The 12,810-nt window shown below is 54.4% G+C and overlaps 1 protein-coding gene across 1 annotated transcript; it reads right to left on the bottom strand.

Annotated features, from left to right (window-relative positions):
* Window positions 1-1,802: 1,802 nt before the first annotated feature.
* Window positions 1,803-2,639, bottom strand: MIF (macrophage migration inhibitory factor). Its single transcript, XM_036076500.2, has 3 exons — window positions 2,400-2,639; window positions 2,070-2,242; window positions 1,803-1,989 (listed from the first exon to the last, which is right to left on the bottom strand). Exons 1-3 carry the CDS (start codon window positions 2,505-2,507, stop codon window positions 1,923-1,925), a joined length of 348 nt encoding a protein of 115 aa, XP_035932393.1. The 5' UTR covers window positions 2,508-2,639; the 3' UTR covers window positions 1,803-1,922.
* Between the last annotated feature and the right edge of the window lie 10,171 nt (window positions 2,640-12,810).

Here is a 12,810-nt window from a genome sequence, read left to right as displayed (position 1 = left end):
GAGGACAAACTGCCAAAAATTCCGTGATGGGAGAGGAGGGAGGGAGGGAGTGGATCCCTGTGTGAAGTGCCGGCTGACTGGGCTCCACAGCCCTGGGGCCTGGGTTGTTCTGAGGTTGCCATAATCAGAGGACAAGTGTGACTCATCTTCTGCTTCAAGCCTGGGATGGGCACAGTGATGTTCACGGTGATGCCACAGAGGGGACTCGTGCAGGGGTGGTGAGTGCTGCAGGGGCGAGACCACTGGTAGCCACCTCAAGGAAGGAGCCCGTGGCCACCGCCGGCCCCAGGCCTCTCCACACACACAAGGCGGCCCTTGTCACCGCCTGTGGCTCAAAAGGCAGGCCTGTTCCTCACTCCCAATGTCAGAAGGGCAGTAACAGCCTCCAAAGGCTTGCCCCGGCAGCAACCCTTTCCCCCAAAGCCCCTCAGCTTTCGAAAGCAAATTCACTTAAATTCAGTGTTTTTAAAAACCCATCTTCCATCTAAGATAAGCTGGCCTACTAGAGGCTGAACAAGAAAGAGCAAGGGGTTCCAAAGGCGCAGAGCCAGCAGGAGCCCAGAAGTGAGGCCCCCACCTTTCCCGAGACCCCAGGAATGGGGTTCATGTGGCCAGAGGAGCCCCCTCCCTGTGCAAGCAGGTGAAATGAACTTGACTTCTCCCACAGGCCAGGCAGTGCAGGAAGGGTTGAGCTGGTCCTCCCTGGCTGACCTGGGCCAGCTTCAGGCACATGAATTCCCAGGGCTAGTGGCTGGGGCTCACCTGGAAGGAGTTGCTGCCAGGGCGCATGGAGCCTCTCACACTGCAGGCCACCGAGGCATTCTAGCGCAAAGGCACCCGCTCTGGGAAGCGGCAAGGCAGCTGAGGCTCCTACAGCCCAAGTGTGGGCGCAGAATTGCCCACTGCCCTATCCGTCACCCCCATAGGGGAGCCCCTGCCCTTGGCTGGAGGGCCCTTGGACCAGCTGGACTCTAGGCACGTTGTGCCTTGATACTGATTCTGTTGTTGACAGTGCCCCCATGGCCAGGACCTTCCATGGCAGGGTTGACTGACACCTGAAGGCTTTCCAGAGCCACTGTCCGGTAAACATGAATGGCACCAAAACTACAGGTCGCGTGTTGTCTCCAGGAACTGCTGTGGTGGCGACCTGGGTGCCTGAGGAGACCAGAGCCCAGATTCCGGGGCAGACAGGGCAGTATAACCAAGGACCCTGTCTCCTGTGCACTTCCCCACCCCCACTGGAAAACTGTCCCAAAGTTCCAGAACAACGGGACTTTCTAGGTCAAGAAACTAGGGCATCAGCCTAGCAGGGTTTGACCCTGTGGCACAGGGGGGAAGGCTTTCTCTCCCAGGGTACCCTTTGCCCATCTGGAAGATGGAGGAAGGTGGGGCTGGGAGAAAGGTCCAGACCAGGCCGACTCTCCAACCCCTCAGGCCAATCGGATTCTGATCCCCACCTCTACCTCCCACTCTCTGCCAGCCAGCCGGAGCCCACGTGGTTGCCCTGCCCCTGTGGGCGGGAATGGATTCGACTCTGGGTTCCCGCCAAGGGCGGAATCAGGAACCTGCGCTGGGAGGCCAAAGCCGCAAGCTGAATGGAAGGCTCCGATCTGAGTCTGATTCCTGGGTCTGTGGCCCCGGGCAGGATGCCAATCAAGGCTGGGGCCTCTGATGGGGCAAAACTAGGAGAAAGGACCGTAACAATAGATTCCAAGGGGGCAACCCTCCCGGCCTCGGTTCCCAGGTCACTGTCCCAGCCCTGCACCCACTCCTCCGAAAGCCAAGGAAGCCCGAGGCAGATGCAGCCTCCAAACCGTTTATTTATCCCGACTTGGAGGTGGAGGTCGCTGGGGGGGGCGCGAAGCGGGCACAATATTGCGGGTGGCAGGGCCTGGTGCAGGCAGGTCGGGCAGGCGTGGCCCTCACGCGAAGGTAGAGCCGTTCCAGCCCACGTTGGCCGCGTTCATGTCGTAGTAGTTGATGTAGATCCTGCGGGTCGTGGACGCCAGGCTCAGGGGGGTTGCGGGCCCCCCCACCCGCCCCTCGGGGACCCCCGCCGCCCCACTCACCTATCCGGGCTGACGCGCAGGCGCTCGGCCAGGAGGCCGCACAGCAGCTTGCTGTAGGAGCGGTTCTGCGCGCCTCCGATCTTGCCGATGCTGTGCAGACTGCAGAGCGCGCACGGCTCATTTGAGCCGCCGAAGGCCATTAGCTGGTCTGGGACCACGTGCACCGCGATGTACTGTGGGGAGACGGGGTGCGGTCAGGCGGCCCCGGACAACCCCCCACCCCGTCCCTTCCCCGTCCAGAGCCTCAACCCGGAGTCGCCTCCCCCGCCCCGCAGCCCGGGACCACCTCGTCCGGCCGGCACCCCCTCTCCCCGTTCGCTCCCGGCAAACCTGGGCCGGCTTGCCAGTGGCCTGCGCCAGCTGCTGAGTGAGCTCGGAGAGGAGCCCGTCCGGCACGGAGGCGCGGGGGACGTTGGTGTTCACCACGAACATCGGCATGCTGGCGGAGAAACGGCGGGGACTGGTGCACAGGAACCAACCGACGCGCGTCCGGCAGCAGCCCGAGAACCTGAGCTACGTGACCGCCGCGCGGTGCCGCCCCCTAGGGCGGCCGCGGCCCCGCCTCCTGTGACGCCACCGCCGGCGGAGGCCCCGCCTCCGTGCGACTGCGGGTCTCTCCCGACTGGTGACGTCACCGCAGGCAGAGGCTCCGCCCCTGTGCGGCCGCAGCCTTCCGACTGGTGACGTCATCACCGACGGAGGAGTCCGCCCCCCCCCCCGCGCCCCTTGGCGGGACTTCGGGCGTTGGCGTCCCGGCCCCATGCACCCTCTGAAAGCCGTTCTCCCCGTGGCGGCCAGAAATCTGCTTATCTTTCGTTTCTTTGTTAGTCCTTTCTTTTAGTCACTGATGTTTACTCGGCCGCGTGTGTGTGTGTGTGTGTGTGTGTGTGTGAGAGAGAGAGAGATGGGGAGAGGTAGTCCTTGCTGCAGGCAGAAGGGGGGCATCCAAGGTAGAGTCAGAGTCAGAGTCACTATCCAGGTGCCTTCCCTGCACCTTGCTCTTTAAGGTGAGTGAGGATGCTGGGAGACGCCGAGGCTTAGACAGGGCTCCATAGGCCAGAGGTGGTCAGCAGCTCTGTCGCAGAGCCCACCCCCAAGCCCCTGCTCCCCTGAGCAACTTCTCTGCAGTTCTGCGAGCTTTAGCTCCTCAGGGAAGCGTCACCCTAGTTAAGTCCTGTGGGGATGCCCTTCCTGAGAGTCCTTAGAGAATTCTTTCTGTCTCTTCCACTAATGGTAAGCTCAGGGGGCATCTAGTGGGTGCCAAGCATACAAGAGACACAGACTAAATATTGGCTGAATGAACGAATGGGTGAATGAAGATAGCCATGACCCGGCAGGAAGAGGAGAGAGCAGTGGCTGGATTGGGGCCCTGGCCATGCCTGCAGGCCTTGCCATCACTGGGCAGAAGGGCCTGTGGCTAAGCGGCCACCCACTCCCCCTCTGAGGAGCCCCGCTGGTCAGGGTGCTGTGCTGGGGAGCAGATCTCTCTCGGGTTCTGGAGGGGGCACAGAGCTCTCCTTGGCATCTGGCAGGTGCTATCTGGTTAAGGGGGCACAGCACACACTGGCCTTGACTGTGGCCATGTGATACAGCAAGGACACTCGTGCCTGTGGGACCAGCCAGCATCCAATCAAGTAGGTCCCATGGCCCGGTTGTGCAAATAACCTGCAAGTGTTGCTTCCTCCGGCTGGGCCCCAGGCTACCTCCCTCCTCACTCTCACACCTTGCGCCCAGGGCTCGCTTACCATTGATGGACTGATGCACTCCATGCCATGTCTACAGCCCGGGGCCCTCCTCCGAGTTCAGTAGCCAATTCGGCACTTCCTGTCCCCTGTGTGCAAATCCAAGTGTGTGACTTTTCTTCCCACACCTGTTGGCCTGCCAGTGAAATGTGCTTCCCCCACTGTCACCCTTAACCTCCCTTCTCTGCCCCCCCACCCCGATCCCAGCCCCTCCCACCACCACCACCTTAGTTTAAGTTAGCTGGCTTCACCTTTGGCCTAGCGTGGACTCTGATAACACCATGGTGGACTGCTCTTCCTGGGGGAAGAGTCTATTTCTCTGCCCCCCTGGCAGCAGATCTGGCCATATGACTTGCCTGGCCCAATGAAATGTGAACAGAAGGGACAAGAGTGACTCCAGGCAGAAGATTCAAAAGCCAGCACCTGGTTCTCTGAGATGGTGGAATGTGCCGAGATGGATCCAAACGAGCAAACACGGGCGATGCCCCTGTAGGTGAGCCACTGCAAATTTCGGGTTGTTTCTGTAGCCTAGGGCAGTCTTCCCTGATCCAGACAGCCTCCGAGCTATTTATCATTTACTCTGACCCTCCCCAGTAGCAGTCAGTGCCATCTTTCTAGAAGGGCATCTGGGGAGGTGATCTCATTCCCCGTCCCACCCCTTACTAGCTTGGACACCTCACTAACCTGGCTGAGACTCAGTTTCCCCACCTGTAATTTAAGGATGATAGTGTGTGCCTTACAGAGGAGTGTTGTGAGGACCACGTGGCCTAAATACTGATGAGAGTCCCCACTGATACGGGAGGTGGTACTGCACAATGCCCTGGGTAAGCAGTTCCCCGCCCCGCGTCTAGCAGCACCGTCCCTTGTTCCCTGAGTCTTGTGCACTGTCCTTCAGTACCATGCTCCTGGCTCTTGGCTCTCGCATTGGTCCTGAAATGCGGTTTGCATTCACTTTCCCTCACCTGCCTCAGTTCCTTGGGAGAGCCCCAGAGCTTCAGGCTGTGATGTGGTCCTGTAACGTGCCCAGCACCTCTCCTGTCCTTCGAGGCCATCACCACATTTCTATTTGTGAGTTAGTGTTTCCTTGCTGGATGGTTAAGTTCCGTAAGAGAGGGGACTGTCTCTTTTCGGCCATTGCTGTATGCCCACCTCCTGGCTCGTTGCCTCAGTGGTAGGCAGAGGGCCTCCAAAGATGTCCACGCTCTAATCCCTGGAACCTGTGAATATGTTACGTTACGTGGCAAAAGGCACTACACAGATGTAATTAGAGTTATAGACCTTAAGATAGGGGGATCATCATGGATTATCTGGGTGGGCCCAATGTAATCACATGAGCCCTTAAAAGCAGAGAATTTTCTCCAGCTAGACTCGGTGAGATGCGGCAGAAGGGGAAGTGGACTCAAAGCAGGAGAAGGACTCAATGTACCATTACTGGTTCTGAAGATAAGGGGGCCAGGAGCCTCAGCGGTACGACCACAAGGAACTGAATTCTGCTAACGACCTGAATGAACTTGGAAGTGGGTTCTTCCCTAGTTGACTTAGAGACATCTTGACTTCAGCCATACAAGACCCTAAGCAGAAGACCCGGTCACTTGATGATGGACTTCTGACTCAAAAAAACTGTGAGATAATAAATCTGTGTTGTTTTAAGCTGCTAAGTTTGTGGTCGTTTGTTCTAGGAGCAATAGAAAGGTAATACACTTGGCCCCGATAGGGGCTCGATAATTATGTGCTGAACAGCAGGACGTGTGCACAGGATGGTGTCGGCAGGCTGACCTGCCTGGAATCCTCTCTGAATTCATCCTCACTGACAGTGACTGTCTGGTTAGAACATTCGCTGCCCCTGGCAACCGGGCATAGCCACATGAAGCTCATGCAATGTGTGGGGTTTGTGGAGAAGCAGCTGCTTTGCTGATGGAGGCAGGGTTGCGCCTCTTTCCCTCTGCCCCCACCCCAGACCTTGGACATGACCCCCAGGTGCGCAGCAAATGTCAGGCAACACTGAGCTGGAAAAACCCCCGGGGCGAGGGAGCAGGACGTGGCAGCCCAACGGAGCCCAGGGCTCTGACAGCTCTGCCCAGCCCCTTCGGCTGCCTTTCAGTCACAATAGAAAAAGGAGCCCCTCTCTGCTCAAAGCACTGCTGGTCAGGGTTTGTGTCATTCACAGCCCCACTGCAGGTCCTGGCTGCTGCCGAGGGCTTCCTGAGTGGCCACGTTCAGTGGCACGGCAGGCATTCTTACTGCAAGCATCCTTGCTGCAAGCATTTTCGTGGCAAACATCTTAGCCACATAACTGGCCATAAGGCAGTGTTACCATAAAAGATAAAATCAAGAAACATAAAAGAGGGACATTCAGCAAAAAGGACCTAATGAAACATGGAAAACAAAATTACCAAGACTTTGCTGAGAAATGCAAAATATTTGAATACATTTAAAATGGGTGGGGGGGGGCGCCTGGGCGGCTCCGTCGGTTAAGCATCTGCCTTCGGCTCAGGTCATGGTCCCAGCGTCCTGGGATCAAGCCCCGCATCGGGCTCCCTGCTCAGTGGGAAGCCTGCTTCTCCCTCCCCACTCCCCCCTGCTTGTGTTCCCTCTCTCGCTGCATCTCTGTCAAATAAATAAATAAAATCTTTAAAATAAAAAAATAAAAAAAACGGGTGGAGATTCTGTGCAAATAACTGGTTTTGTTTTGTGGATTGTACCTATGCACTTGTTTTCAAAATCTAGTATTACGCATTTTTTTGGTCTTATTTTTATTCATCTCGTATCACATTTTTTTCTTTTTTTTGCTAAACTTTCTTCCTTCATTAAGAGAGATATCTGTTGGGCGCCTGGGTGGCTCAGTTGGTTAAGCGACTGCCTTCAGCTCAGGTCATGATCCTGGAGTTCCGGGATCGAGTCCCAAGTCGGCTCCCCGCTCTGCGGGGAGTCTGCTTCTCCCTTTGGCCTTCCCCCCTCTCGTGCTCTGTCTCTCTCTCATTCTCTCTCTCAAATAAATTAAAAATAAATAAATAAATAAATATGCATCCTAGTGTTTGGAAACAGATATCTCTCTCTTTAGAATCAATAGAGCGATTCAATGCTTCCATACAACACCCATTGCTCATCACAAGTGCACTTCTTAATCCCCATCACCTATTTCACCCATCCCCCACCTACCTCCCCTTCTGGTAACCATCAGTTTGTTCTCTATGGTTAGGAGTCTGTTTCTTGGTTTCTCTCTTTTTTCCCCCATTTGTTCATTTGTTTCTTACATTCCACATATGAATGAAATCATATGGTATTTGTCTGACTGACTTACTTCCCTTAGCATAATACCCTCTAGTTCTATCCACATCCTTGCAAATGGCAAGATTTCATTCTTTTTGATGGCAAGTAATATTCCATTGTATATATATACCACATTTTTATCCATTTGTCAGTCGAAGGACACTTGGGCTGCTTTCACAATTTGGCTATTGTAGATAATGTTGTTATAAACATAGGGGTGCATGTATCCCTTTGAATTAATGTTTTTGTATTTTTTGGGTAAATACCTAGTAGTGTGATTACTGGATCGTAAGGTAGTTCTATTTTTATTTATTTATTTTTAGTCTTAGTTTAGTTTTAGTTGGTTTTGTTTGGTTTTGTTTTACATTGTAAAAGCTTCTACACTGTTATTTGGTTTTGGCGGATTGTCACACGTCCGTTGATAGACGTTCCATAGTTCTATGGGAAATGTTGGTTCAATACTCTGCCCCACCGTATAGACCATCATGAGGGCTAAGATTTATGTAATATACAAACGGGAGGACTGTGTCAATGGAGCATTGAAACCAAACTGTCCACCAGTTGATGAAACCAAAGAACTCAACCAGTTATTTTTTTTTTTTTTAATCTTTTACGGCAAAACTGTCTCACAGCCAATTATGTGGCAAAATGCTTGCAGCAAAGAAGCTTGCAGGAAAACTACCTAGAACTGTCCAGTGGGTAAGAGCTGCTGGGCACAGAAGTGGGACGGAAGAAAACCTCCCAAAGAAGGGAAAGGCCAGCTGGATAAGGGGGGATATGGCCCACGTGAGCACCCAGCAGACCCTGAAAGCAGGGAACATCTCAGGGACAGGATCTGAGTTATGGAGCTGGAAGGAGGGTCTGGGGAGGAGAGAGGGCTGCTGGTACCCCACTGGGGGGCCACCTGCTCTTCCCCTTGCTGCCTCCCCCCTCCCCCCACGTGGCAGCCCCTGTCCATGGGCAATCCACTCTTCCATTGGCTCCCACCAGCTTCGGTTCCCTCAGCATCCCTCCCTCGGTCACGCAAGGCTCATCATCTCTACGGCAAGAACCGAGCCGGCCCTGAGCCCTCGACCGTCCCCGTGCCCTTGTTCATTGAATGTGGTAACTTGGCAGCATAGACAAGCAAAGACAATTGTCACCCCTTCTAGTCATAGTGGAAAAAGATCTGGGGTGTCATCACCCCCACTGGTGATGGTGTACCTAAAGGTACAGGATTGCAAAGAGGGCTGTCTGCCAGGAGACCACCACATTGCAAAGGAGGGGCCTAGGCATGGTGGGGGAGCCCACAGTCACGGCCACCTAACCCCCACAGGACCCTGAAACATGGTTCAGAGCAGGTGATCTGGGTGCAGTCACTTAAACGCTCTGAGCCTCAGTTCCAGAACGGGGCGGGGGCGGGGCGTTCGGGTGGTAATTCCTTTCCCATAGACTTGTGTGAAGGCTAACGGAGCTGAAAGGACAAGTGCAAAGTCCCTGACTTACAGTAGGTGCTCAGTAAATGCTACCTGGACTTACTGTATTGTAACCGAGTGTCCTGGAGCAGGAAATGAGCTAAAAGGTCTGAACCCCAGTGGCGGGCCTGCACAGAGAGGGTGACTGTGCTTTCCTTCCATGGTGTCCCAAGTCCTGTCCCCACCTGCTCCTACCTTCAGGGGATCCCCTCAAAGCCGAGGCCAGGCTTTTCAGGAGCCCCCAGGGCACAAGCCTGCCCACACTGCCACACTGGAGGTGACCGTGGTGCAGCCCGGCTCAGACCCACATCCTCGAGAGCTCACAGCAGCCAACAAAGGTGGTGTCCTGGGCTTCTCGGAAATCCTCACCTCCCAGAAGGAGCATAAGTCTGCACCTTGGTGGAGTGGGCACCTCAGAGAGTGTGGGGCCACTGGTCATTGGAGTGTCGTGGGAAGAGACCACTGGAGGGTCTGGCACCCTATGATTACAGGATAAATTCTCTATCTGGCCTTCAGGGCCCCTCACCTTATCTCAGAGCTCTTCTCCCCCATGGATGCTGGGCTTCCCCTCCTGCACCTCTGCTCGGTCCCGGGCTTTCCTATCTCCATCCAGCAGCAGCCATGGCCCCCAGGAAGCCGTCCTGACACCTCCAGCTGGAAACCCCCCCCCTCTAGGCCTCATCACCCTGGGCCTCTGTGGATGCATTTTCATGGTCTGCCTCCAAAGAAAACTGTGTGTGTGTGTGGGGGGGTGAGTGTGTGTGTGTGTGTGTCTGCAAAGTTGGCACCTGCCCCTGGAATTTTGCTCCACTCCCAGAGCCTCGGTTGTGGGACCTGGGCTCCCCTTCGGTATCCTTGTCCTTCTTTGGGTGTCCCTTACCTTCCTTTCCTGCCGCCTACAGAATGGAGCCACGGAACCCGTGGCACATGACTCTGACCTCCTGCAGGCTCTGTGGTGAAGGGCCACGCTGTGGGCTGCCTCCCCACCTGCCTCTGCAGAGCCTGAGCTGTGGCCGCGTGGCCTCCTTGGCCTCCACGCCCTGCCACTGGTCCTGGCCCCACCCTTAGCGCTGGCTGAAGCCTGAGCTCCACTACTAATCCACAGTGTCACCCTGGCCCCCTCAGGTGGCTTTTGGCCCTCCTCCACAGAATGGGATCAGGGAGCCAAACAGCCAAGGCAGCAGAAGCAGGGTGGTGCCCCCCCCACCCCATCAAGACCACCCAGGTGCAGTCCTGGCCCGCCACCTAGTGGTGTGACCTCGGACCCTAGACAAGCCACGGCCTTCGTATGCCTCCCTTCTCCTGTGTAAAACAAGGAAATTAAAGGTACTTATTTCTGGGGCGCCTGGGCAGCTCAGTCAGTTAAGCGTCTGCCTTCAGCTCAGGTCCCACGGTCCTGGGATCGATCCCCCGCATTGGGCTCCCTGCTCAGCTCTGCTCCTCCCCTTGCTTGTGCTCTCTCTCTCAAATAAATAAAATTTTTTTTAAAGATTTTATTTATTTATTCATGAGAGACAGAGAGAGAGAGAGGCAGAGGAAGAAGCAGGCTCCCCAAGGAGCAGGGAGCCCGATGTGGGGCTTGATCCCAGGACCCCAGGATCATGACCTGAGCCGAAGGCAGATGCTTAACTATCTGAGCCATACAGGCGCCCATGTGAGACTGACTTTCTTCTAGGGGAGTGTCACCGCTCCTCCCAACCCTGGTGCCGCCTGAGGACAGGGACAGTGGTGGACACCTTGGGATGTAATGGGTCCTAAGAGAAGATGGATACACTGAAGGAATCAATGAAATCAATAAACGATTCAGCTGAGGTATGGAGAGGACCACCTGTGTCCCATCAAGAGGGAACCGATTGTCAGGGTCGGGAGAGGAGTGGGTGAGGGCGAACACAGAATCAGATGCAGCCCTTTGGAAGCCGTGCGGTCCTGACCCTTGTGAGCAGTGCATGGGGCCCGGTAGCCAGGTTTGCTGGCCCAGCCTCTCCCTGGGAAGCTGAGGTTCAAAATCCAGGTAACTAGGGACGCCTGGGTGGCTCAGTCGGTTAAGCGTCTGCCTTCAGCTCAGGTCATGATCCCAGGGTCCTGGGATCGAGCCCCGCATCGGGCTCCCTGCTCCACGGGAAGTCTGCTTCTCCCTCTCCCTCTGCCTGCAGCTCCTCCTGCTTGTGCTTGCTCTCTCTCTCTTCTCTCTCTCTGACAAATAAATAAATAAAGTCTTAAAAAAAATTAAAAAAAAAAAAATCCAGGTAACTAGCAAGCAAGGAAGTGTGGTGGGTGTGGGCCGGGAGAGGGAGCCAACCTGGTGCTCTGGAGGAGGGGAGAAGGCACACTGTATCTGGGGTCCGGGCAGGTGAGTCAGAGCTGGGGGCCTTTGGCTGCGTAGGAGAGCATTTCAGGGGGATGTGGGGACTGACAGACACCAGCAGACAGGGATTTGAAGGGGCCGGCTGGTAGGACCACTCCATCAAGAATGGTCTGGGGGCCCAAGTCAGGGATTCACCCACCAGGCAGGCCTTGGTGTCTCTGCGGTCAGGGAGGACATAGTGTGGGCTCTCAGGGAGGCGGGGCAGGGAGGCAAGCTGGAGTACCACTCCCAGGGAGCAGGGCCCAGGCCCATAGGTCACCCAGGAGCTCCCTGGGGAGGCAGAGGAGAGTCCAGGCCAGATGCATCCTTGATAGAACCCTGCCTATACCCCTCGTTCCCTTGCTCCATGCCTGCAGAGGGTCTGCTTTGTCCTGTGCTTCTTCCTAACCAGCTCGAGATCAGGATGTCAGCCCAGGAGGGCACCCAAAAGAGAGCCAGTGAGGCAGAGTTTCTCCTCTCTCACAGTGTCATCACCATTTCCCCAGGGGCCTAGGCCCAGCCTCTTCCTGTCTTGAGAAAACAAGGCTCTGAGGCTTGCACCCAATCTCTCCATCACCATCAGCCCCCCCCCGCCCCCCACCGTCCCTGCCCTGTGGAGCCTCACCAGGCAATTCACACTCAGATGGGAAGGCTAATGACAGCCTTAACCCAAACTAGGAGACTTCAAGCCACAGGACTTAAAAAATCATTTGAGGACAGAAAGACTTACTGGTGTCCCCAAGCCCCCATGCAGCTGGTGTTGGTTGCCCAAGTGTGGCCTGTCCCATCAGGATCCCCAGGCCTGGGAAGATGGCTGAGGTCACTATCACAAAATTATCTCATACCATACACAAAAATGAATTCAAAATTGATCCTCAACATACATGTAGGGGCACCTGAGTGGCTCAGATGATTAAGCGTCTGCCTTCGGCTCAGGTCATGATCCCAGGGTGCTGGGATCGAGCCCCGCATCGGGCTCCCTGCTCCACGGAAAGCCTGCTTCTCCCTCTCCCACTCCCCCTGCTTGTGTTCCCTCTCTCGCTGTGTCTCTCTCTGTCAAATAAATAAATAAAATCTTAAAAAAAAAATACATGTAAAATTTAAAACCATCAAACATTTAGGAGAAAATCTTTGCAATGTTGAGATAGACAAAGATGTCTTGGGGCACAAGAAGCATTAATCATACAAGATAAAACTGATATATTGGATTTAGCAAAATAAAAATTTCTGCTCTTAAAAAGACACTATTAAGAACATAAAAAAGGCAAGTTACAGACTGCAAGAAAATATAGGCATTACATATATCTGACAAAATACTGACGTCTAAAATGTATGAAAGATGTCCTCAACTCAAAAATAATAAGATAACCCAATAAAAATGGTGAACACTAGGAGAATATCTAGGTGACCGACCATGGGTTTGGTGATGCCTTTTTAGATACGACACCAAAGGCACGATCCACAAAAGAAAGAAGCTGGACTTCCTTAAAACTAAGAACTTCTGCCCTGTGAAAGACGCTGTCAAGAGAATGAAAAAAAACAAGCCACAGACTTGGAGGAAATATTTGCAAAAGACATATCTGATAGGGTCGCCTGGGTGGCTCAGTCGGTGGAGCAACAGAATCTGGTTTTCGGCTCAGGTCATGATCTCAGGGTCCTGGGATCGAGCCCCACATCGGGCTCCCTGCTCAGCGCGGAGTCTGCTTCTCCCTCTGCCTTGTCCCACCTCGTGCGCGCATGTGCTCTTTCTCTTTCTCTCTCTCAAATAAATAAATAAAATCTTAAAAAAAAAAAAAGCATATGAAGAGTAGCTCCACATCATATGTCATCAGAGAAATGTAAATTAAAACAACAATGAGATATCACGAGCAGCTGTTAAATGGCCAAAATCCAGAACACTGACACCACCAAATGCTACAAAGGATGTGAAG

The sequence above is a fragment of the Halichoerus grypus genome, chromosome 13, assembly GCF_964656455.1.
Source record: "Halichoerus grypus chromosome 13, mHalGry1.hap1.1, whole genome shotgun sequence".
NCBI classification, from domain to species: domain Eukaryota; kingdom Metazoa; phylum Chordata; class Mammalia; order Carnivora; family Phocidae; genus Halichoerus; species Halichoerus grypus.
This window is presented reverse-complemented; position numbering and strand designations above follow the sequence as displayed.

Coding starts and splice junctions, on each gene's coding strand:
- MIF (XM_036076500.2), bottom strand. CDS start 2,507: ATGCCGATGTTCGTGGTGAACACCAACGTCCCCCGCGCCTCCGTGCCG. Junction 2,243..2,399: donor CCACTGGCAAGCCGGCCCAG/GTTTGCCGGGAG, acceptor GTCTCCCCACAG/TACATCGCGGTGCACGTGGT. Junction 1,990..2,069: donor CTGCGCGTCAGCCCGGATAG/GTGAGTGGGGCG, acceptor CACGACCCGCAG/GATCTACATCAACTACTACG.